We start from the raw sequence: 21,660 nt of genomic DNA on the forward strand, positions 1-21,660 counted from the left end.
GAAACTATTTTTAATTAAAATTAACTGATCATGAATTGAATTAATCTTGAATCCGTTTCCTTATTTTAATATTTTTTCTTTTATGTATCAGTACTGCAATGGTGGAGACCTGGCAGATTATTTGCAAGGTAATTTTTGTTTGTCTGTCAGTGCTCAATAAAGATAGTACTGTAGTCTGTTTAATCCTGAGAGTTACATCTGAAATAATGCTGACCCTGTTTTCTGCACTTGTATAGAAACATTCAATAAATATTTGTGTATTTGTTTAAGTGTGAATCGCTTTGCTGACCAACTGTTGTTTGTTGTGGTTTTATTCCTAAACTTGTATATAAGGGCTTCCTTCATGTATCCCTCTTTCTGGCAGTGTTTGAGAGATGGGTCCTCTCCCCAAGAGAGAAAAAACCATATGGTTCTCTTCTTTGAAAGACTCTGGGTTACCAGCAGTGAACCTTTAGTCCCTTTCATTTCTTTCAAAATAAAAAAATCACAATGCAAAAATATATCTAAGAATGTGTTTATTAAGTGAATCTTTCTTGTAAATTAAAAAGTTACAGAGGATTAATTAAAAGTAACATTGAAATTATTTCCTGGCGGAGGTAAGATTTTAGTACTAGATGGTGCTTGAAATTCTGTATCCAAAATGTATATACACAGGATGGATATAAGGCATTCAGATCAAATTGTGTCTCCCACAAGTATTTTTTAAAATGGTGTCAGATGAGGCCAGCATCTCCTTGTTCATCCCTTAAAATGCAAGGGAAATATGCAAAAAATATCTCAACCTCTGAATAGATCATGGCCGTTGATGGTGACCCTAACACATCAATAGGTACACTTACAAAGGGTGTGGACAGTTTACGAGAACATATTAAAAATGTTCAGTTTCACCTTGTAATCAGGGAGTGCAATTGAAAGTGAGCTTTTAAAAATCTTTCAAATATAAAGTATTGCTGACTTTCAAAAGCTGCGCAGAGATTAATAGGAAGAACACTGGGAGTGTTGCCCTCAGCCCTCGCCTGCGGTGGGTGAAGTGGCCCCAGGGCACAAAGCTCCTTCCCTTCCGTGGCCGCGGGCCTGGGCACACGGGACAGCGGCGACCCCAGGACGGCAACCCCATGGGTGCTACATGGTCCACCATCAGCAGAGCTCCTGCGGTCCGTGTACATCGGCTGGCCACCCAGGCACTGGAACTGCCACCACGGAGAAGGAGCAGAGCGGGAGTCCGGTTCATCCTGAGGGGGGAGATTCAGGCCCGAGGGGAGCCGAGACCCCGCCTGGTCCTGCGTGTCCCTGCCCTGAGTGGACCGGTTCTCCTCGGGTCCTGCTTCCTCGGGGCGTCCCGCCTGCCCTGCCCGCCGTGGGCCCCTCCTGAGCCAGCACACCTTAGGGGAGGCACCGGACAGAGACAGGATTTGGAAGCTTGGTTTTTGGCTAGCTGATTGTTGTGGAAGGAGAGGAGGGAGTGTGGAAGGGAAGGAAGGAAGGGAAAGAAAGGAAGGAAGGAAGGAAACTTATTACGCCCCCCAATTTAAAAAAAAATTATAAATAGTTGAGGCTCCGTAGTCCCACTCCTGTCCTTACCCTTTAGAGACAACCTTTACCTTGAATTTGGGAGTTTATTGCATGCTGTAGTTTTGTGTTTTTCCCAACCAAGTTCTTTTTTTTTTAATCCTAATTTAGTAAATCTTTTCTTTTTTCAAAATGTCATTTACTAGTAGATAGAATGCAGTGAGACAGGCACTTTCACTGACCACTGGTGGAAAGAAGTTCAAGCTAGAAAACACCCTGCTTCTGCCTTCTCAATCAGCAAATCTCGAGTTCCTTGATGTTCTCAGTGACCCGGGTAAAAGCACCTTTTCCCCTGGGGTCAGATTGAGTGGCACCCTATCAGTTTAGTGCTCTCATTGGAATATCAGTTTCCCTCATTAACAGAAGTCCTCCTCACCCATGCAGGCAGTGTTACTGGTGTCGCGGATTTAAGTAAGCTTTGGCAGCAGTTTCGTCCATTATGTTGAACCCTGTATTTGATATTCCAGAGCACTAGCGTTAGAACAGGAGACCCAAGAGTGGGGAGTTTACGAGCTTGAGTGTTGGGAGTCAGACAAGCTGGTTTATAACAGTGCCCCTCTTCACATCACTTAATTGCTATGGTTTTGGTCAAGTCCTTGAACCTCTCCCTGGCCCCTCTCTGCCACACTCCTTAAAGGAATCCCTTGTAGTTTGAAAACACTTGTAAAGACATATAAAAGAAATCTGGACCTCAAGGAATTTTTCAAGAGTTAAATTGTTCAGTAAGGTGGCCACCAACCTCATGGGGCTACGGAGCTCTTGAAATGTGGCCCAGTCTGAAGATGTGCTGCAAATGTGAATATATTTGATTTTGAACACTTCAAGGAAGAAAACGATTATATTTCATTAAGGCTTTTATGTTGATTACAAGTTGAAATCGTTTTGGACGTATTAGATTAAATATGTATTATTTAAACCTATTTCTTTTTCGTTTTTAAAATGTGGCTACTAGAAAATTAAAGTTACGTATGTGGGTCACATTATATTTCTATAGGGGAGCATTATATCACAACATGATCATTTAGTCCTTTTATTTCCTTTGATAAGTAAAATTCCATTCACATTTTCAAAAGAAAGCAGATCCTACTGATTGGCAAGTTTAAAACATCTTAAATTAATTAGCAAGTCGTACTTGAACATGGATTCTAGCAGAATTCGTTGAGTGAGGCAGCCGTGGCTGAGCCTGCTCCCTCTGGGCTAACTTGCTCAAGAATTCATTTATTTGGAAGAGTTTTGATGTTGGCCATGCCTTTAAAATACTAAGTTTTTAATGTGGCAGATTCAGGATATGGGGTTGTGATGAGAAGTATGCATTCCATGTTCATAGAACTATGTGAATACCTACTACAGTTTGTGTCAGAAACAGATTACACTAGATCATTCACTTCCCGCCACAAGAAGAATGTTAGAATTTCGACTCTGAAGCAAATTTAAGTATATTCAATTGTATGTCATGGGGCAAAAATTCAAGTTCTAAGCAGCTGCAGTCATTTAAAGTAGCCCTAGAATGAAAATGGAAATGAATGAAATGGAAAACTGTCCATTCTAATTTTTGCAAAGTAAGTTAAGTAAAACATTACAAAAATAAAGAGCTAATCATTGGTTTGACCCACCCACTAAGATCTGGAAAAATACACTCCCTATTTTTAGCAGTGTTTATTTCCAAGGGATGGCATATGGAAGATATCACGTTTTATATGTTTTAGTGTATTTAGATTTCTTTTTGTTTTCAGTGAGCATCAAGAAAAGAGTCCCAAAGAATAAAAAAAGTAAAACAGAAAGAACTATTTATAAACCATGGGGATTTATCTTCTTTGAAGATGTTAAGGACATAAAATGTCATTATAACGTGTCTAAAATGATTTTAAAGATAATACTTAATTTGTTCCAAGTGTAATATTACTTTTGTCTTCCTAATTGCGTATTGAAAGATTATATAGAACATATTCTAGAGTTGTATGGGCAGAAGTGTGTTCACAAAGGATTTAGTAGATAGGGTCATGGCTATTAAATCCTTAATGTAGATTCAGGAATCACACTTGTGACTTTTAGATTCATTGTAATAAAAAGTTTATCTTTGTGTACTGACTGTATTTGAATAGTTATTCTGTGCCAGGCTTTTTCTGAAGTCTTTATTATTAAAGGCGCTATCTTGTTTGATTGTCACAACAGCCCCATGTGGTTAGTCTGTTTCCAGCTTTTTCTAGATGAGGAAGTAGGCACAGAGGGTTCATCTTCCAGGGTTACACAGTAAGGAGGCAGAGGAGCTGGGATTTGAAGAAAGGCAGCCTGACTCCAGATCAAGCTGTTGACCATTACAGTATGCCCCAGCGGACACACAGACACACTCTAGTAGTCAGTAATGACTACCCTCCAATAATGTCCATACCGTCTCTTTATAGTAGTGAAAACAAGTGTTCCTTCTTAAAGGTGTCTAGTGATGAGAGTGGTGGGGCAGGAATGTTGCAGCAGGGAAGATGAGGGGAGAGCCATGTGGGAGCACAGACCCCTCACAGCTACAAGTGGTGGAAAAAGGTCCCAGTCCCCATTCATAGACCCCACCTGCTTTTAATTTGTGCTCATATAATGGCCGGGCTGAAATATGGACATTTATCCCAGATAATTTGGCTAGTAACAAGAGGAACTTCTATTTTGGCTTGTTGAGGGGGCTTCACATTCGCTGAGTACCTGTTGTGCTCAGAGTCACGTGGGCACCTTCACCAGTAAAAAACGGGAAAGGAGAAAAACCAGCGAAAACAAGAGATGCAAATGTAAGTCAGTTCTCTTTACAACAGATCGAGTGAAGCGTTTGAGGTGTCTGATATCTTTTCATAGACTTAAATTAATTAGAGTAACACAGAAAAAAAAAAAATGTGACTCCCAGTTCCTCATTCCCTCTATGTTCTTAACTCGATTCTGTTGATGGGAGATGCAGATGGTATTTGATTTTGTGTGTTTAAATATTTATGCGATTCCTTTTCTACCAGCTAAAGGAACTCTCAGCGAAGATACTATTAGAGTGTTTCTGCATCAGATCGCAGCTGCCATGCGGATTCTGCACAGCAAAGGAATAATCCACAGGGATCTCAAACCACAGAACATCTTGCTGTCGTACGCGAATCGCAAAAAATCCAACGTCAGTGGTATTCGCATCAAAATAGGTAAATGGCCATGTAGTGTCTTATGGAAAGGACAGTCTTGAGACTCCATAGTTTTAAGAAAATTTTAGTTCAGCTTTGTTAGAATGATGGGTTTTGTTGATGCGCTTTTGAAATTTTTATTGAGTTCAGCGAGGTGCATTTGGATATGGGAACCCTTTACGTTACTGGCAGCCTATCCTAAATCTCAGGACCGAGGGGCCCACGCTAGGAACTCCAAACACGACCCCCAGCAGCAAATCCTATCCTGCTTCTCATACATAACGTCATATATTATCATCATAACAGCAGTTGAATAACCTGGGCTCTTTACAGCCCATGGGATTTTAACACAAGGGATCTAAGAGACCATTTAGATCAGCATTTCTTTTTCACAATTATTTGAAGCAGTTTGTAATGCTAGGTATTTTTTAAAGCTTTTCTTTAAAAATAAAAAAAAAGTTATTTTGCCAGTATTTAAAGAAATTTCTGGAGGCGCCTGGGTGGCTCAGTCGGTTGGGCATCTGCTTTCGGCTCAGGTCCTGATCCCAGGGTCCTGGGATCGAGCCCCACATTGGGCTTCCTGCTCAGCGGGCAGCCTGCTTCTCCCTCTCCCTCAGCCCCTCTCCCAGCTCATTCTCTCTCTCTCTAAAATAAATAAATACAGTCTTTAAAAAAATAAGTTTCTGATTTTATGTATGGTACATCTGGATCTGGAGAGGGAAAAAAAAGTTCAAATTCCGTACCTGGCACTGATACTTAGTGAGAGCTGTATTAATGAATCGTTTATTGCAATTAGCATTTTCTCTTGCAAAGCTTGGTGCCCGCTCCCTGATTACAAAACTGACAGAGCAGTGACTTAGACAGTCGGTGATCACTACCAGTTCTTAGCTTGTCGAAATTGAGGTAGAAACTTTTTTCTTTGGCAGACAGACTTATTCAATAAGCTGCAAATTCCTCACAATTCCTTTGTGCCCTCTGTGTCTTGAAGGTATGATCTATGTGAAGTGTGAGTAAAGGTATCCTTTGTTTTTCTCCTTTTTATTTTGTGAAATAGCGGATTTTGGGTTTGCTCGTTACCTACACAGTAACATGATGGCTGCAACACTGTGTGGGTCCCCAATGTACATGGTGAGTGACTGTTATTTTGTCTTTGCCTGTGTATAGTACGGTGCCTTTAGCACTGGAATTTAAGTATGATGCTAGTTTCCAGTTAAGATGTGATTTTATGTATAGCCTAAATTGTTGTTTGACACTGATTATATTACTGATAATGCTATAAGTCCTCTTTTGCTTTAAAATAGTGGACAGTAGAAGTCAGTCACTTTTACCCATTAGTTAAAAAAATTTTTTAAAGTAGGCTCCAGGGGCACCTGGGTGGCTCAGTCGTTAAGCGTCTGCCTTTCAGCTCAGGTCATGATCGATCCCCGCATCAGGCTCCCTGCTCAGCAGGAAGCCTGCTTCTCCCTCTCCCTCTCCCACTCCCCCTGCTTGTGTTCCTTCTCTTTGCTGTGTCTCTCCCTGTCAAATAAATAAATAAAATCTTTAAAAAAAAAAAAAAAAAAGTAGGCTCCACACCCAGCGTGGAGTCCTTTTAGTTTAAAATTTTTTAAAATTAGTTATTAATGGTAGAAATTCCCTATTAGATTAAATTGAAAACACAAATTGATGAAGCATGGTCATGCTATACTTGATGTGTAATATTAGGGAAAACTTTATTTATTTATTTATTTTTAAACCCTCTTGGGCACTTCTTCATCTCTAGGGTGAACATGCTCATCTTTTGCATGTTATTTCTCTTGACAAGATCTCTAGATCATAGAAGGTTTTCACTTAGTGTTAGAGGTAAAGCTGAAAAATCTTAGTTCTCCCCTTCATCCTTCCATATGGATGTTGTCATGTCTGAAAAGGCAAGGCTATGAAACTTCCCGAACCAATGTGAAGCATCAAGCCTGGAAATAGCTTAATTCTGGAGCTTCAGAATTCTGCAGAATAAATCCACGTACCTGTCTCAGTTCTAAGTTTAAAATGGGCTTATATTCAATAGGGATTTCCTCTGATCTAAATCAGTGAGAAGCTTACTAGGGATGACAACTAAAAATGGTACGCTTGGAAAATAAAGTTTACTGGCTTTGAGCGTGTTTGACATTTCTGTTTAATATTTGTCCAGATTATTGGTATTTTTAAAAAGCAGCATCTAGTGAGAAGAGGTGGGAAAAGAGCTGTAAGAAAGCAGAGAAACACCTTTGCTTTTAAGACAATCCTTATTGTGTTTTCATCATAGTTTGTGTATTATTTTAAAAGCTTTCAAATGACAGGGAAAACAGAGTAATACAGCAAACACTTGTGTACCTCTTTTCCATATTTAACAAAGGTAACATTTTGCCATGTGTGCCTTGATCTTTTTTCTTTCCAGAAAGAAAGAAAATACTCCAGCAACAGCCCAAGTCCTTTAAACGTTTCCCTCTTTCCATTTCCCACTCTTCTACCCCAGAAGTAACCTCTGTCCTGTAGCTGGTGTGTATTTTTTTTTTTAAAGATTTTATTTATTTATTTGAGAGAGAATGAGATAGAGAGCATGAGAGGGGGGAGGGTCAGAGAGAGAGGCAGACTCCCCACTGAGCAGGGAGCCCGACATGGGACTCGATCCCGGGACTCCAGGATCATGACCTGAGCCGAAGGCAGTTGCTTAACCAACTGAGCCACCCAGGCACCCGCTGGTGTGTATTTTTATTATAACCTTAATACCCTTACTGTATTGCTGTCCATAGTAATATATAGAAATGCTTGTTTCTATCAATTGCTTCTTTTCATGCAACGTTGTTTTTGAGATTTACCAGTAAATACCAGTGTACGAATGTGGTTTAAGTTCACAGCAGGATCATCTGATTAGGGAAATGTTACAGTGTGACCTCATTTTAGTAGTTTTGTTAGGAGCATGACCTTTACCAGTTAATTTATCAATACTAGTATGTAGATAACATCATGCATGTGTCTGGAATGTTTTTATCCCCAGGCTCCTGAAGTTATTATGTCTCAACATTATGATGCTAAGGCAGACCTGTGGAGCATAGGAACAGTGATATATCAGTGCCTAGTTGGAAAACCACCTTTTCAGGTAGCCTGATTCTTTACTTCTGTGCTAAGTTTTGGGATCTTCTTATTTCACAGTTGCCTTTGACTTAGAAAACGGGGAACACTTTGAAAGCAGTGTTTTTGGTTCCCTTGTGATTTGTTTTGATTTTGTGAGCCAGAACAGCTTTTGCTTTTCCTTTTTTTAGTCTGCCTTCCCTTTGTAGTTGGCCTGGGTGTAAAGCCCGTTACATGTTTGCCAGGCTAGTGACAACTAGCCAGGGTCAGGACTGACACCCTGGTGGGAAATGGTGTGAACAGTGATGTTCAGCGCTTCCTGCTTAGCTTGGTTTCGGGGGCCCTGCACTCCACGTGCGGGCTAGGCCTGGGCTGGGAAGATCACCGGAAACCGTCTCCAGCTTCCTATTCCTGTCACTGCTGGGTGAGAGAGAGTTGATGGTTTAGTTTTTATGCACATTATTTTGGGTTACTCTTCCCTTTCCTCGACTCCATCCTTTCAGAAAGAGACCCTCTAGAACGAATCATGATGATTCCTCCTGAGTTCGTACAGCCCAGTTACAAAGAGGTTTTTTGAACCTGAAAACTGGAACAAAGTCAACTTATTTCTGTAAAAAAGTATATAAAATCAGTGCCCCAGCCATTTTAGACACTTAATTTCTCAGTCCAGTTGGTTAGAATGGCGGCCGAGGGGCAGCTTCGCTGCTCCAGCAGCTCTTACCATCCGGGCGCCACCTGGTGCTGGGTGTCCGGGGAGGGACTGAAAGGCAGGCGTGCGCTTCATTCCCTTCCTTGCACCCTTGGCAGTCCTAAGGGAAAATATACCCTGATTTTACCCAATAAAAATGTGCCTGTTGGGTGGGCTGGGTGACCTCCAGAGTGAGTGGTTCTTAACTCTTCCTAAGTTTCAGGCTCCTCTGGGAGGCTGACCTCGGCAAAGAGACCTTAAGCCCAGATACGCAGAGTTCACGCATAGTTCCAGAGGTTTTTAAGTTCCTGGTGCCCATCTGTGGCTCCTTCCGAAACCCAGGACTTTCCGGTTCAGAATGTCTGCTCTGTAGCAACCCTGTGAGCATGGACCACATGATTTGAACTTTCTTCCCCCATTGTTTAGGGAATAAAACCTTTTTTTCTTTTCTTTTCTTTTTTTTAAACAGGCCAATAGTCCTCAAGACCTAAGGATGTTTTATGAAAAAAACAGGAGCTTAATGCCTAGGTAGGTGTTCAGTTAAACTGGGTTTTACTGTCTGTAAATGCAACATTATGTGAACTGTGTTACCAGTTTCCATTCTTGAATCTTTATTCAGTTGACATTAATGTGAGAACATTCATTATAACAAAATCACAAAATTACTGGTGCGTCATAGGTGCCTGGGTAGTGCTGTACCTTCTTTTTTTTCTTTTTAAAAATGTAAAGTGTATTTAAAAGGAAAAAAAAAAACTACAGAAGTTTTGCATGTTCTTCGAGGGGAGGGAGATGCAAACAGAGCACATGTGCGTGACTAGGAGGTCAGTTCCTCCCTTGGCCTTCCCTGCTCTCTAGGATAACACGAACTGGCTCTGTACCTTATGTAGATATTTATACACACACATTTACATATTTATGCACACATATTTCAATACAAATTACATCGTACTTGACAAAGTTCTGCAACCTTTTTTTACTGTACAGTCTACCTTAGACATCATTTTAGCGACAGGATATAGAGAACTACCTCATTCTTTTAAGTGGCTCATAGAGTTCCATGGCTGGATGTATCATATTTTGTTTAATCAGATCCTTGTTTTCATTTTTTGGTTACTCCAAACAGTGTTTAGTGAAGTGTGTGTGTGTGTTGTACACTTCTGTGTATTTCTTTAGGATGGACTCCTAGAAATGGAATTGTTAGGCCAAAAGGGCTGCTCTCCAGATCAGCTAATGCAGCAGTACAACAGAGTGCTTGTTTCCCCATGTTTTTACCAACACAGGAGGTTATCACACCAGGTGCCTCACAAACAGAAGAGGACCAATTAGCTCTTTAATTTGCATTATTCTCTTTACTAGTAAAGTTGGCACTCTTTCATTTGTTTATGTCCTTTTGTAGTTTTTATTCTGTGAATTGCATGTTCCTATTAGTCATTTTTCTTTTGGTTTGTCTTTTTCTTAGTGGATTTTAGGAAGCTGTATTGTTTCTCACTTGTATTTGAGCTGTGCCCTTTTCCAGACAGAATTGGAGGTGGCTCTTCTTCTGAGAACTCTAGCAAATATTAGTGCCAAGTTGAAGTTGTGTTAAAACTCAAGATTGTGCTTGTGAAGTGCTTTATGCCTGCAGATATTCAAACAGATAACATTAATAAGCACAATGCAGAAATCTTCCCGAATGGATGCCCTTTCTCAAAGGCAATTGCTTAATGTTTTTGGTTTTTGTTTTGGTTTTGGTTTTTCTCCTATAAGGAATGAGGCTTTACCATGATCTTCTTGGTATAAAATGTATTTGCAAAGCTGCATATACATTTTCATTTACCACAATGAAGGCAAAAATAATGTAGTTAATATGTATAAACTCACCCACTTAGAGTCTTTTTGTTCCTTTCCCCCAGTATTCCCAGAGAAACATCACCTTATTTGGCTAATCTCCTTTTGGGTTTGCTTCAGAGAAACCAGAAAGACAGAATGGACTTTGGTAAGTAATATTTTCAAATTTTGTATGCTCCCTAATTTTATTTTTGTGTAGCCCCCCAAAATTATTTTTGAATGATACTATAGAGTTTTCAGGAGAAAATTAAAGTCAATTTCTTTCTTTCTCTTTGTCTTTTTTCCTTCCCTTATTTTGTAAATATTTATTGACTGCTCACTATGTTCTAGGTACAGAGGATAGAGTAGTAAATAATAAAGAAAATCCCTGAGAGATGATGGACTCTGAAAAACAAACTGAGGGTTCTAGAGGGGAGGGGGGTGGGAGGATGGGTTAAGCCTGGTGGTGGGTATTGAGGAGGGCACGTTCTGCATGGAGCACTGGGTGTTATGCACAAACAATGAATCATGGAACACTACATCTAAAACTAATGATGTAATGTATGGGGATTAACATAAGAATAAAAAAAAATTAAAACGCAGACATTCAAAAAAATAAAAAATAAAAAAACCAAAGAAATTCCCTGTCCTCATGTATTCTCGTGGGGGAGAGGCAAACAAAGGATAAACGATAATCACGCACCATATAGAAGGTGATAAGTGCTTCGGGAAAGAAGAGGGAAGGGAAGTGCAGGTGGGGGAGGGACTGAAAGTTTAAGTTCTGTGAAGCCCCTTCTGAGGAAGTGGCCTTTGAAGAAATACTTGATCAAGGACAGCAGGATAGTGAGACAGTGGGCGGTGTGCATGTCTGTGGGAAGAGCTTTCCAGGTGGAGCGAACAGCCGGTACAAGTGCTCAGGGCTGGGAGAGTGCCCCCTAAGCTGGAGGAGCAGTTAGAAGGCCAGTTAAAGACGTGGGCTTTTGCTGAAAGTGTGATGGGGAGAATGTGAGCAGAGGAATAATAGGATCCGACCCATCTTTAGAAAGGATCATTTGGTTGCTTGTTGCCAACAGACTGTGGAGAGGGACGGTGAGGTAGCGGGAGCACAGAGGCTGGGGGACCAATCTGGGGACTACAGCAGTTACCCCAGTGAGAGATGAAGGGGCTTAGGCCGGGATAAAAGCCACAGAAGTGGTAGGGAGTCCCTTGAATTCTGGATCTTTTTGGAGGTAGAGGCAGCAGCATTGACAGAGGAATTGGATGTGGGGTGTGAGAGAGAGAAGACTCAGAGATGCCTCCAGGCTGTCTGGCCGGGGCACGTGAAGGAATAGAGTCGTTGGTTATAGATGGGTGAGGGTGTGTGGCTCGAGCAGGCTATGGGGCAAATCAGGGTTCAGCTTGGACCTGTCAAATTGAAGACATGCATTCAACAAAGGGGTGCAGATACCCAAAGGGCACCTGGAGTTCAGAGGAGAGGTCTAGGCTGGGGATGTATTTGGGAGAAGATTTGGGAGGAAGGAAAGGAGGAGAAACACTCCAGAATCCTGGTGGAAAAGTCCTTGGCCTCGAAGACGGGGTTTCAGGAGACAGGGAGGGGAGCTCTGTGGCAGATTGGTTTTCACGGCTTTAGGGCTTTAGGAGAGCAGGCTCCGGGTGCTCCACGAGGCCGTGATTTTAGATTTTTGCATTCTAAAGGTGAATCACTGATTTTGAGCCTTTCTTCTTTTTATAATATAATCATTTAAAGCTAAAAATTTCTAAGTATTTTAACACAGTCTATTTTCAAACAATATTTTACCACTTGTTGCATAATGAAAGAATTTGGAATGCTTAATACTGTAGGGATTATCCAGTTCCTGAAGGTTTTGAAAGAACCTTTTTCCCTGAAATTGTTTGGGTCTCAGCTCCTCTTTGGGGGACAGTTTGTTAACTTGTTCGTATCAATCTCATGTAAAAGATTGTTCTTCTTGATCTTACTCTTACCAGTCATATGTAAAAACAGCACTACTTATATTTAAATTTCAGACCAGAAAAGCCATAAGACATGTTCAATGAAAATGCTTATTAACCTTGATCTTGATATTTTTAGAAAAAAAAAAGTGTTTGATGTTTCCTGTAGTAATTAGTTGTAATAGTAATAGAGATTTGCAAAAACTTAGTCCAGAGTTTTGGTCTGTTCGTGTGTGTTATGGAAGTCCACATAGGCTTCTGGATAAGACAGACCAGGGTTTGAATTCTAGTCCCTCAACTTGCTAGCTCTTTGACATTGGAGAAGATACATGGCCTTTATGTGCTTTATCCTTGTCCATAAAAGGAAGATAATGCTGCGTTAAGTTTGTGAGGATTAGATAAACTGTTATGTGAAGCACCCAATTTGTTGTCCTAGCAAATGTCCTCAGTAGACAATAGGTCTAGAAGTTTCCATATAAGGAACAAGGTGAAATAGTCTGATATGTATTTTGTTAAAGTTTTGTGAAGTTGGAACTAAATTTCAGCACATGTACTTGGTAAATATTTTTATCTTTCAGAGGGAGAAATTAAATTGAGAGTTGCTCTGTAACCATGAGAAATAGGGGTCAATACTGAAACAACATATTCATCGATAATAGTTTTAAAATGATAGATCATATCAAGTATTTGTATATTTTCCATACCATAGCAGTTGACGGGGAATGCGGTTTCAGAGCATTTGCTTTCAGTTTTTTTATATCTTTTTTGTTTCATCCCTATTATGTCCATTGCAAAAATTAGCATAAAAAATCTTGTAAGTCAAACTAGCATTAATGTGTACATATACTAATTTTTGTTCTAAAAATGATCCCAGGTAGAAAACTCATGTTTTTCTTCGAAATCCTCCACATTTCTATTCCTTAGCAAATCTTGTAACTGATATTTACCCTGAGTGGCTTTTGGCGATTTATATCAGTGAGACTCATGGGACCGTTCAGAGTAGAAGATACTTGAGACTGGCCCTGAGTTAAGCTTTTCCTGATCTCGTATCACCTCATTTAAACCCCCACGCTGGTGTTGTGCTGCCCTCCTTGCCTGCTCTGAGAGATTTACTAGCGTACGGGTCTGGGACTTCATGACACAGGAGATTATCTTTGTGGGTTTTTAAAGAAATAGTGAAATGGGAAGGTAAAGAAAGTAATGAATGGCCATGTCCTCACCGACTTACTTATCTTTACCTAATTAGCAGCCTTATTGTGTAGGTTTTATCCTTGGTGGACAGCCAAAGAAATTAAATCAGACTTACAGATTTAAAAAAAAAAAAAATGTGAAACCACCTGCAGGAATCTCTCTTCTGGGATAGAAGGATGGGATTTATTGTATAAATCAGCTGCCTGGATTGCCTCGTAGGACAGTTAACCACAGCTGTGCTTCCCGTACGTGCTTAGCAGGGGCAGCACAGGTCCCAGAACACATCTGCCTCGGTTGCTCGGGGCCTGCCGCCTTGGTAACGTGTGTTTGCAAAATTCACAATTATTATTTTAAATTATAATCTGATCATTTTGTAGATGACTTATAAAAATCATAGGCTTTTACAGTGGAAGGAGATGGAGGCTACATAAAGAAGTTAATAATAATTATAATCTCAAAGACACTGTTAAATATATCGACAAGATTAACCTGTCTGCTAGTCAACCTCAGTTTAAGGGTTGCATTCTCCTTTTTTCATTACAGAAGCGTTTTTTAGCCATCCTTTTCTTGAGCAAGTTCCAGTGAAAAAATGTGAGTACCCATTTTTTTGCATTTTTACTTGAAGAGTGAAGGCAGACTTAAGGGAAAATTAGCATTTTGTGTCACAAAATTAATTTTTGATTGTGCTTCTCAAGATTTCATTGAGTTTTTCTTCAATACCTGTAGCTTTATTTATTGAATTACACAGTCATTTTTTTTCCAAATCCCAGTTGAAATAGTTGTAGTAATTGCTGCAGTTGTAGTTCTACCCATGGGAGCTCTAATAAGTAGGTGAATGAATTTTTGGTCAACGCAAAGAGGTCGTAGTTTCGACAGGGTTTCTGTTAGACGAGCCGTGTAATTGCCCTGCAGAGTGGCGTCTCTCTCATCTGTGTTTCTTCCCCCAGCCTGCCCGGTTCCGGTGCCCGTGTATGCTGGCTCTGGCTCTGGAAGCTCCTGTGGTAGCTCTCCATCTTGTCGTTTTGCCTCTCCACCAGTAAGTTCTGGTTTTACTAAACATAATTTCAGAGTTAGTGCTATTGCCTCTGTTCGTAGGGAGCCTGCCAGTACACTGTGGATATCCTTTTGAGGTGCAGTTCCTACTGCTGCTGCGGTTTGGGCAGAGAGCGTGATTGTTGAGTCAAATGGACCTAGATTTGGACCTCTGCCCTTATTTAGCTGTGTAAGCTTTAGCAAGAAATGGCACCCCTCTGGGCCCTTTCCGTCTAAACAGGGAGTACAGTACTCTCACCTTTTCATGCCCTAGGGGTTGGGAAGGATGATAATTGCCAAGAGTACCCATCACAAGTAGATAGGTTATAGCTATTTATTTTCTCTATCATCACATCAGTTTGGATATTTATTGTACATAGAATTTCCAGTGGTGGTAAGTGACCTCTGAGCCACATTCTTCTGACTTCAGTTCCCATAATGATGGTTACCAGCCCTTCAAGAGTTGCTCCACACCAGCCTCTTCCCTCCCCTGGGCTTCCCAGGCCGTTTTCTCCATGGCTTTCTCCCCTCCAACCTAAGTGCTTCTTCTAGATCCTGAGAATTTCTGCTCCACTCTCCCAGGGTTTTACTCTGCCCTTTTCTGACCCTTTCCCCAAATCTCTGTTGCAGTGTGGGTTGTGACCTTGAGGCTTTTCCATCAGCTGAAGGTCCAAGGGCCCTTGTGTCAGCTATTATGAATATTTTCCAGATTAGCGTGGCAGACATGAATTTCTTGAATTCTGCTGGCAGAGGGTGGGGCAGTGATAAAAGGAGGTGATTGTATAATTGGTGGGTTCCCCTCAGAGGTTAAAGAGCATGGGGCTTGGGAGCTTCTGCATTCCTTACTTGCCACATTAACCCGGACAAATGGCTTAATCTCTTTGAGCCTGTTTCTCATATGGAAAGCGAGTGTAATTGACCTATTTCATAGGGTTTTTTTAAGGATAAATGAGCAAAAGCACTTTACTACAATGTCTGGTACATAGTACTCAGTAAGTGGCAACTGCTGTTATTATTAATTTCAAGAAAACAGCCCATAGCTAAAGCAGACGCTGACGCAGCCGATCGCAAACAGACGAGTCCTAAAACTGGCAAAAACCCTTTTTGCCTAACCCTGCAGACTTAAACCAAGTTAGAAGAAGCAGATGGGCTAATAAGACATTATAGTCCCATGAATTAAAAAAAAAAAAAGAAAAGAAAAGAGGGAAAAAAAAGTGTTGTGGATTTCCTGCTTCAGTCTGGAATATAAGAAAACACTGGATTTGGAGTGACTGGGGAGAAATGCAGAGGAAATGTACCGACATGGAAAGACAGTTGGCCTTATTTGGAGCCAGGCACAACTGACTTCGGTGCTGGCCAGGCTGCTTGCTCACCCTTAACTTGGAGCAGGTCGGTTCCAGAGCTGAGCCATGGCTCCTTCGTTTGTAAGGCAGGCTTCATGAACTGTGCTTCAACAGCAGCGGGAGTGGGTACTTGATAAACTGTAGCTATTATTATGAAGTCTATGTTTGATACAGTGTGAGACATAATATGAAAAGCAAGTTTATGCTTGAGAAAGGAACCACAGGGAGGAATCTAGTTATGAGAGAGATGTGGGAGAGAGCAAGAAGAAAGGAGCCTGTTTGTAGAATGACCAAGGAGTGAGAAAGAGAGGGTCCAGTAGGAGGGACACTGGATTGGAAATTGCTTTATCTGGAGAGAGCGAGTTGGGGTTTTCTGTTGGGTGGGGTAGCATTGAAAGGGAGAGCATACAGAGCTGCTGGGGAAGAGATGGAGTGCTAACAGGAGTGAGGACATGCCAGAGGGAGAGAAGAGGCATATTTAGATGCTAAAAACTTTGGTGGGAAAACCATTTTTAGAAGGCTTTTATTAAAAGCTAGTGCTTGGGGCGCCTGGGTGGCTCAGTCCGTTAAGCGTTGAACTCTTGATCTCATCTCAGGTCTTGGCTTCAGGGTCGTGAGTTCAAGCTCCGCATTGGGCTCCACGCTGGGTGTGGAGCCGACTTAAAAAAAAAAAAAAACAACTAATGCTTGAAGTGAAAATAAAAAGTGAAAAAAGAAAGCTGGAGAATAAAAGGAAATCCAGAATGTTTCTAATTTCCAGATAGTGAGAAATGGGATGGTTTAATAGGTCTTGCTTTTAATGTAACCTGCCAAAAATAAGATAATTTTATGCATGCATCCCCTTCCTTCCTACGGCTGGAGTAGACTCTCATATGGAGGGTTGATACACATAGTCATGCACATACAACATTCTCTTTTTTTTACATTCTCACACAAATATCCAGCTGCTACTTGATTCCAGAGAAATCTTTGAAAGGAAAAAAAAAAATCCAAATCAGTCTTTGAGTTATGATATTGGCTATAGGTTAAATGCTATTCAGATAATATTTCTTGAACATTTCTTGGTTTCATAACATTTATTAGACACCTAGTTTCTGTAAGGTTTCGTTTAATACAAATGAATGAAATGACCAGATCTCTTACATTAAGGAGCTTTTCATTTAGTTTTGTGGAGAAGAGGTAGGTAAAGCAACCACTGTTGGAAGCATATGTGTGTGTCTCTTTATTGCCTGTGGGAACATGAATGGGGAGCATGAAATCAGACCAAGAACTCAGGAAGGCTGCTCAGGGGAGGACATTGAGCAGAGTTTTAAAGAAAGACTTAGCAAAGTGAATTAGTAAAAGAATGGCATTGTAGGCAGAGATATCCCCATTCATGAAGTCATGGAAGCATGACCCACTGAAAGTATTCTCTAACCCCCCGGGCCCACTTAAATTTGTTAGAATTAAGTGAAATTTAAAAGTTTGTTCCTTAGTCACATTAGCCCCTTTCAAGTGTTCAGTAGCTGTCTATGGCTAGTAGATCCATGTCTCCATCATTGTTGGAAGTTCTGTGGACAAGGCTTCTCTGAGCAGTCCAGGCTGGGTGGATGCAGAGAGCATTGGTGGTGTGGGGAGGGGTAGGTAGAGCTAGAGAGGCAGGGAACTGCTGTATCCTGATGGGATTTGGCTGTGGTGAGCCATCTGAATGCTTTTAGGTGGAGGTGTGCTGTGACCCGCTGTGTGTCTTAGCTCGATTCTTCTGAAAGCAGGGTGGAAGGCTGGATTTGAGACTAGTAGAGAGTAGAGGGGTCTCTCTATCAGAGGAAAGAGAACACTGCAGACTACTGCACCTTTCTTGTTTTGTTTTTATTTTTCTCAGAATGAGGGCCTGAGCTCATTCATTTTGTTTTCTGAGAATGAGGGCGGGCGGGAGGGTGGGGGCTAGGTAAGAGAAGGGTAGAGTTTGCCGAGCCTGGAATTGCTTGAACTGGGGACTGAATGGATGGATAATGGCGAAGTCGCTCAGTCAGGGAGTGTGGGGGGGAGTGCTCTGGAGTGGGAAGGTGGTGAGTTAGTCCACGCTCACCGGAGAGACCTAGGCTGCGGAGGTGTGGTGATACTTGAAGGAGGGTGAGAGTGGTCGCCAGGGTAAGTATAAAAATGTGAGGAGCGAGCAGAGGGCCCAGGGTGGCACCTTGGGGAACTCCACATTCTTATCCCTCTCCTTTAAGGGACAAACGAGAAGCAGTTACCCACAAAACAGACTAAGAAGCAGGCTCACTGAATGAAGGGGTAGAGTGTCAAGAGTGGTCCGCAGTGCAGATGAAACAGAGTTCAGGTAACTTAAGGAATAGAGCACGTGTCCACATGACTTGGCAGTGGGAGTGAATGGCAAGCCTGATAAAGACCGTCTTATTGGACAGTTGAAGGCAGAAAGTGATTATGGTGGGTTGAGCGATACATAGGAGGTAAGGAGTTTGAGTCAGTGAAGATTGATAATTTCGAGAGCCATTGTTAAAAAGTAAGGAAGTGAGAGAAGATGGTTAATTAAGAGGACTGCAGGGATTTGAGGTGTGAGAAAATGGAATGTGTTTATGTGCGGAGGGGAAGAAAGCCAGAGGAAAGGGAGAGGGTGAGAGCTTCAGGAGCAGGGGGGAGCTGATCCAGGTCTCTGAGGAGGTGGAGGGGAATAGACTTAGGGCAAGGGTGGAGAGACTATTGAGGAGAAGATCTCTTCCACTCAGATGCTGTGGGTGCAGACAAGTTTACTCGAGAAAGTGCCTGCCTAAACCACTGGAAAGAAATTGTGGAGTTAGATGCTTGGAATCACATCTCGACCGCTTTTTGGCTGTGTGATCTCAGGCAAATTTCCCAAACTTCTGAGCTTTGTTTATTTATATATATATGAAATGGGTTTCAGAACAGGACTGGTTAGGGAAGACATGGAAAATTCTCAACAGTGCCTAGCCCATGGTAGACGGTCAGTCCTGTTAGTCTTTTCATTGTCCCTTCGCTTGATTACCTTGACACATAAGGTCTCTCTAAAAAGTGATGAGGGGATTGTATGTCATTTGTGTGTCTCTCACACACACACACACAGGCACACACACACACAATAGGAGACGTGAGACAGATTTCATTGCACAGTGACATTCAAAGGAGAGCTAACAGTGAATTGGGTGTTTAAGATTGGGGGGGTTTAAGTTTAAAGGGCATTGTGTAGTATTTTTCCTTTTCTTAAATAGAAACACAGGTTAAACAGGGTCATAGGGGACTTAACACAATCAGCTAGGAAGTTCATTGTTTCAGAAAACCATTGTGTAATCAAGACATTTAATTAGAGGTGTCACTTGAGTCCTTGAACTAGGCAAATGCCAAAGGGCATGTAACTGCTTACATCTGAGTATTTGCTTATATACATTTTGCAATGCTTTCCTTTCCTTCCTGCCTTGTCGCCTGCAAACCCACTCCTCCCCCTAAAAGGAACATACCCACAACCTGTAAGGTTTTCCAGATCTTTCTTTCTGTGAGTGTACATAAATCTCTAGGCTTGAATGCAGTTATCCTTATTGATTTATTTACTTTTTTACAGAACATGGTCTCTTGCTTTCCTGTTTATATTGTTTTCTTCATTGGAAGTTTGAAACTTTTTAAAATGTCTGCAGGATGTCATTAGTCTAAAGTCCCTGGACACTGTATTTTGGTCATCAAGTGAAGAGTTACTGAGCACCTGCTTTGCTAGGCCAGGAGCCAAATCCGGGACTGTCGAGATGATAAAAACACCCCTCAGAAATTTCAGGAGAGGCAGACGTGTACATGATAAGTGGTATGATATATGTTTAAGTATCATTTTTGGAAAACATTTTAGAAGTCTTTATACAAAGACACTTTAAACTGTGCTTTTCTAAGGGAAAGATTTTCCAAAGAGATTTTTTTTTTTTTGAAGTTTTAAGATGGAACTGAACTTTATGCCCACTTGTATGAAGACAGTATTCCTTGGTCGAATGGCTGTTCTGACGTGCATTTTATTATGAGGCCAGTTTTAATTTTATGTTGTTAATTTCAGTCCCTTCCAGATATGCAGCATATTCAGGAGGAAAACTTATGCTCCCCACCATTGGGTCCTCCCGACTATCTCCAGGTGTCCAGAGACTCTGCCAGTGCCAGTAGCAAGAACTCTTCTTGTGACACGGATGACTTTGTTTTCGTCCCACACAGCGTCTCGTCAGACCACTCATGTGAGAATCTTTTCTACTTGTACACATTATATTTCTTAATTTACTAGCCTAGCATTTATTCTTAACTCCTATGTCATGCTCTCTCGTGTCGGCCACCTTTTCAGAGGGGGCACTTTATTGAGTTGTTTGAATTCCCAGAACTACCTACCTACGCTTAGCTCTGCTCAATCATCTTCCATAAAGCAGTAACTGGGTTCTGAAGGTAGATGAAAAGTTTGCGGGAAATGATCTCCAATTCTGTTTGTATCCACACAGAAAGAAATAGAAAAGTCAGCAGAATGAGAGAAATTAAATTTAAGGAAAGGCATGAAGGGAAGACCTCTTTTGCAAAAACAACCTAAGAGTCAAGGGAGGTTAAAACCAGTCTGGAGGCCCTTCAGGAGAGACTGGCATGAGGTCAGGAATGAGTTTCATAAATATATGGGAAGAATTTTTATAAAGGAAGCAGAATCCAACTTGACTAAATATGGTCAGGGCTCTAAGGAGTAGCAAAGGGCACCAGAAAACCTACAAAAAAAGAAGTTAGACAAAACCATGGAGGAAGAAGGAACTGTGGTTTGGTTGTGAAGGAACAGGATCAGAAAAACCAGAAATTGGGTTCCTTCAATAATTGAATAGTATCAAGTTGACCATGTGCAGGTGCAGATGGTTGGATAAGTTCGAATCAAGAGGTCTGTGTAGTTGTTTGTCAGGTTTTACAGCTGCTGCCCTTAGGCATCGTGCTAGTTGTTGTGAAGGCCGTCATCCCCAGAGCAAGTGAGCTCCGGGGTGTATCGACTGGGGCAGGGGGAGCACGGACAGAGCTGCAGGGGTAGGTGGGGTGGTTCACCATTGGTGCTCCGACAACTGGGAGTTACCTTTAAAAATCCAGAATACAGTGGTTTTCTTCTATTTTAAAAAAGGAATTAAAATGAAAAATTATGCAGTATTTCGAGCAGGAAATAATACAGCAGATACTCAAGTCCACCACCATTCTAATTTTATTTATGTCAAAGTTTGGCCACATTGTTTTACATGTCTTTTAAAGATGTAAAATGCTATACGGGTACAGCTAAAGTCCTTTTCCTCGTTCTACTCTTGCCAGAGGTAAATTCTTACTGTAGATTTTTTTAATACTTTCACATATGCCTGTATCTATAAATAACATACAGTATTCTTGTGTTTTTACAGTTTTAAGTAAATGGTATAAGGAACGTTATTATAGCTTGGTTTTTTACTCATGTTTTTGCTGTGTATCTAGATACAGATCTAGATATGTATGTAGTTTATTTTAATATCTGAATTTTGTGGTACAGTTAAACCACAGGCTTATCCATTTCTCTGCTGAGGATTACCTGGGTAATTCCTATCTTTTCACTATTCAAACTGTATTGTAACAGATACCCTTGTGTCAGAGTTCCTTCCACATGGATACTCTGGAAATTTTCAACTTCAAATCTATGAAATATTGGTACAGACAAGTTGTAGGCAACTAATAGTCTCTGCCGTGCTGCCCCAGTGGAATAATGGTAACTTCTAAATACTTTTTTTTTTTTCATCTTTACCTTTACCTGGAATTCACTTTTGTAGATGGAATAAGGTAGGGATCTTATTATTGAATATTCTGTCCTTTCTCTACTGAGAGGCAATTCCAG

General features: G+C 41.1%; 1 protein-coding gene across 1 annotated transcript in view; it reads left to right on the forward strand.

Moving 5' to 3' along the window:
- The window catches only part of ULK2 (unc-51 like autophagy activating kinase 2), an 81,571-nt gene that overhangs the window by 14,906 nt on the left and 45,005 nt on the right, over positions 1-21,660 (forward strand). The window contains exons 5-13 of the mRNA XM_044921533.1: positions 92-128; positions 4,557-4,730; positions 5,764-5,837; positions 7,723-7,824; positions 8,954-9,012; positions 10,377-10,459; positions 13,975-14,022; positions 14,379-14,467; positions 19,855-20,026. Of these exons, the coding sequence (XP_044777468.1) occupies positions 92-128; positions 4,557-4,730; positions 5,764-5,837; positions 7,723-7,824; positions 8,954-9,012; positions 10,377-10,459; positions 13,975-14,022; positions 14,379-14,467; positions 19,855-20,026 (838 nt within the window). The remainder of the gene's footprint in view (positions 1-91; positions 129-4,556; positions 4,731-5,763; positions 5,838-7,722; positions 7,825-8,953; positions 9,013-10,376; positions 10,460-13,974; positions 14,023-14,378; positions 14,468-19,854; positions 20,027-21,660) is intronic.

This window comes from Neomonachus schauinslandi, chromosome 15, assembly GCF_002201575.2.
Source record: "Neomonachus schauinslandi chromosome 15, ASM220157v2, whole genome shotgun sequence".
NCBI classification, from domain to species: domain Eukaryota; kingdom Metazoa; phylum Chordata; class Mammalia; order Carnivora; family Phocidae; genus Neomonachus; species Neomonachus schauinslandi.